Source organism: Cystoisospora suis (genome assembly GCF_002600585.1).
Source record: "Cystoisospora suis strain Wien I chromosome Unknown contig_108, whole genome shotgun sequence".
NCBI classification, from domain to species: Eukaryota; Apicomplexa; class Conoidasida; order Eucoccidiorida; family Sarcocystidae; genus Cystoisospora; species Cystoisospora suis.
This window is the reverse complement of record NW_027152910.1, coordinates 830-3,458: the sequence shown is the minus strand read 5'-3', so window position 1 is coordinate 3,458 and position 2,629 is coordinate 830. Positions and strand designations below refer to the sequence as shown.

At 39.2% G+C, this 2,629-nt stretch overlaps 1 protein-coding gene across 1 annotated transcript in view; it reads left to right on the top strand.

The window, feature by feature from the left end:
* Positions 1-2,246, top strand: part of CSUI_000232 (50s ribosomal protein l16) — a 4,259-nt gene extending 2,013 nt beyond the window's left edge. The window contains exons 2-3 of the mRNA XM_068060466.1: positions 181-311; positions 1,461-2,246. Of these exons, the coding sequence (XP_067927556.1) occupies positions 181-311; positions 1,461-1,720 (391 nt within the window). The 3' untranslated portion in view covers positions 1,721-2,246. The remainder of the gene's footprint in view (positions 1-180; positions 312-1,460) is intronic.
* Positions 2,247-2,629: the final 383 nt, after the last annotated feature.

Here is a 2,629-nt window from a genome sequence, read left to right as displayed (position 1 = left end):
ACCTGAACCTCTCTGTCTGTCTCTCTGCTCTCTCTGTCTGTCTCTCTCCTGTCTTTCTCCTTTTACTTTCCCTGAATAGCTCCCTACTGATCTTTCTTCTTCATCTCTTCCTTTTTTCTTTCTTTTCTTCCTTTCTTTCTTCTTTCCTCTTCTTTCTTTTCTTTGTTAAATGCTTTATAGAGTGTTAGGGAGGTCTACAGAAGTTCATATGAATGTGCATGCGACGTATCCTGTCACGAGGAAGCCCGAGGGGACGAAGATGGGTCAAGGCAAAGGATCGATTGATAGATACGTTGCTCGCGTACCTGCAGGTATCATCTATCTATCCATCTATCTATCTTTCATTCGTTCTCTCTTCTTTCTTCTCTCTTTCTTTCCCCTTTCTTTCTTCTCTCTTTCTTTCCCCTTTCTTTCTTCTCTCTCTTTCTTTCCCCTTTCTTTCTTCTCTCTCTTTCTATCTCTTTCCTCTTCTCTCTCTACTACAAATGAGAGGAAGAGAGTCTCTCTCTCTTTTTGTGACTTTCTGTGAGAAGCCTTTCTTCATGCGATTCCGGGGGATCGTAGAGCCTCTCTTTTCTTACTTTGTCTAAAGATCAGAAGAAGAACGTCTGGTGTATATCGTAGGGGCCTATCAATGGAAAGCGAGTACGATAGATTCTTCATCTACCTGTAGCTTTCTGCCTCAAGTCTGTATAGACCTCTCGAACCTATCAACTGACGTATCTCATTACCTATCTATCTTCAGTCTATCTTTCATTCATTCTCTTACTAGTGATCTATCCCTGTCTAGAGTGTACATACATACACTCGACACATACAATCCACGCGCAGGAGAGACTTCTGCTTCTTCTTTTTCTTTCTTCTTCTCTATGAGGGCACCGAGCGACATTTCTTCTTCTTCTTCCTTGTCTTTCTTACATGGATCTGAAAAAGGATTAACAATGTGTGTGTATAGGTATCGAAGATCTCTCGTATATCATCTCTTCATTCCTTCTTTCTTTTCCTCTCTTCCAGACGTGTGTACGTGTAGGCGATATGTATGTACACCTCATCATCGAGGCGGTGTATGTACAGAATGACTCGGGTGTACATACACCTCGTTCGTTATATTCATGTCTCTCTATAGGGTGTATATCTAGATCCATACAAATCATAAATAGACATCTCTGTATATATATTTATTCTCCTCTTCTTCCTCTCTCATTCTCCTTTCTATATCAAGCTTTCTTCTTCTCCACATCTCTGAAAATCTTCTTTCTCTTCTCTGTTTCTTCATCAAACAAATCACGTGAAAAGGCGAGCTCTTTCATTCTTCTTTTCTCTCTTTCTCTCCAGCCTTCCTTCCTTCCTTCTCTCTCTTTCTTTTTTTCTTTCTCTTTTCATAACTATCTTCTTTCCTTCCGTCTTTTCTTCTCCTGATCTTTCTTTCTTTGTCTTATCTTGGTCTTTATGTTGACTAGGTCGCGTATTGTTTCACATCCCCCAGATCAATCCTTTTCATGCGTTTCAAGATCAAAAGCCCAACTTCAAGGCCTTCAAATCGATAGCCTCTCGCCTGCCCTTTCCTGTCGTCTTTCGGGAGCAGAATAACTTCTTTCAGATTCATTCTGTCAAAGAAATGATCGAAAGAAGAAGAAAAGAAGAAAAAGAAACACGCGAAGAAACCGTTCGGAAACGTTTAGGAGGATTCTTCTGCGAAAATTCGCCCAAACCCAAGTGAAGAGGTACACACAGAAATAGATCATTAACGATAGATACATTCACGATAGATCAAACTTAGATAGCTAGCTAGATTAAAGATAGATAGATAGCTCGATAGACACGGTCCTCATCGTGTATTTTTGTCTTTTTTCTTTTTATTTTGTTTGATTTCCTTCTCTACTTTATTCCACTCTCTCCCCGTGTCTCTCTTTCCTTCTCTTCTTTTCTCCTCTCTCTCGTGTTTCCGTTCTTGTCTTTTGTACTGAAGAGAGAAAGAGAAAGAAAGATCGAGACATGGATGGATGGATGAGACGCATGCGTATACTATAGGCAGAGGAGACGAAGATATCAAAGAGAAAGATAGAGAGAGATGAAGTCATTCTCCTTGTGAGAGATGTAAAAGAAGAAGAGAGAATGCTTCCTTTTTAAACTCCTTCCTATGATTGGTCTGTTCATGATTCATAGCGATCTCATCTATATATCTATCTCTCTGCCTGTCTCTCATGAAAGAAAACTTTTCTGTTCTTCTTCGGAAGATACTTCACTTTTTAAATCTTTCTTTCATCTACCCATTGATCGATCGCTTCACAGAAGTCAAGGATACTCGATCAGTCTCTCTCTCTATCCCTTTCTCTCTGTCAAATCCTGGTGTATGCGTATACACCTCAAGATATCTACAACTACAGCTATATATTCAGATATAGGGATAGTATGTGTATGTCTATATATACATATATATATGTATGTATAGTGTGTCGATGTGTAGGAGATAGATGCAGAGAAACGGAATGAAGAGCCCTCAAGCAAAAACGATTTGCTCCACACACATCCACTCAAACGAAGCGATTTATAAAAGTACATACATAAACATATACATACATATACATATACATACATATACATATACACGCACATACATACACATACA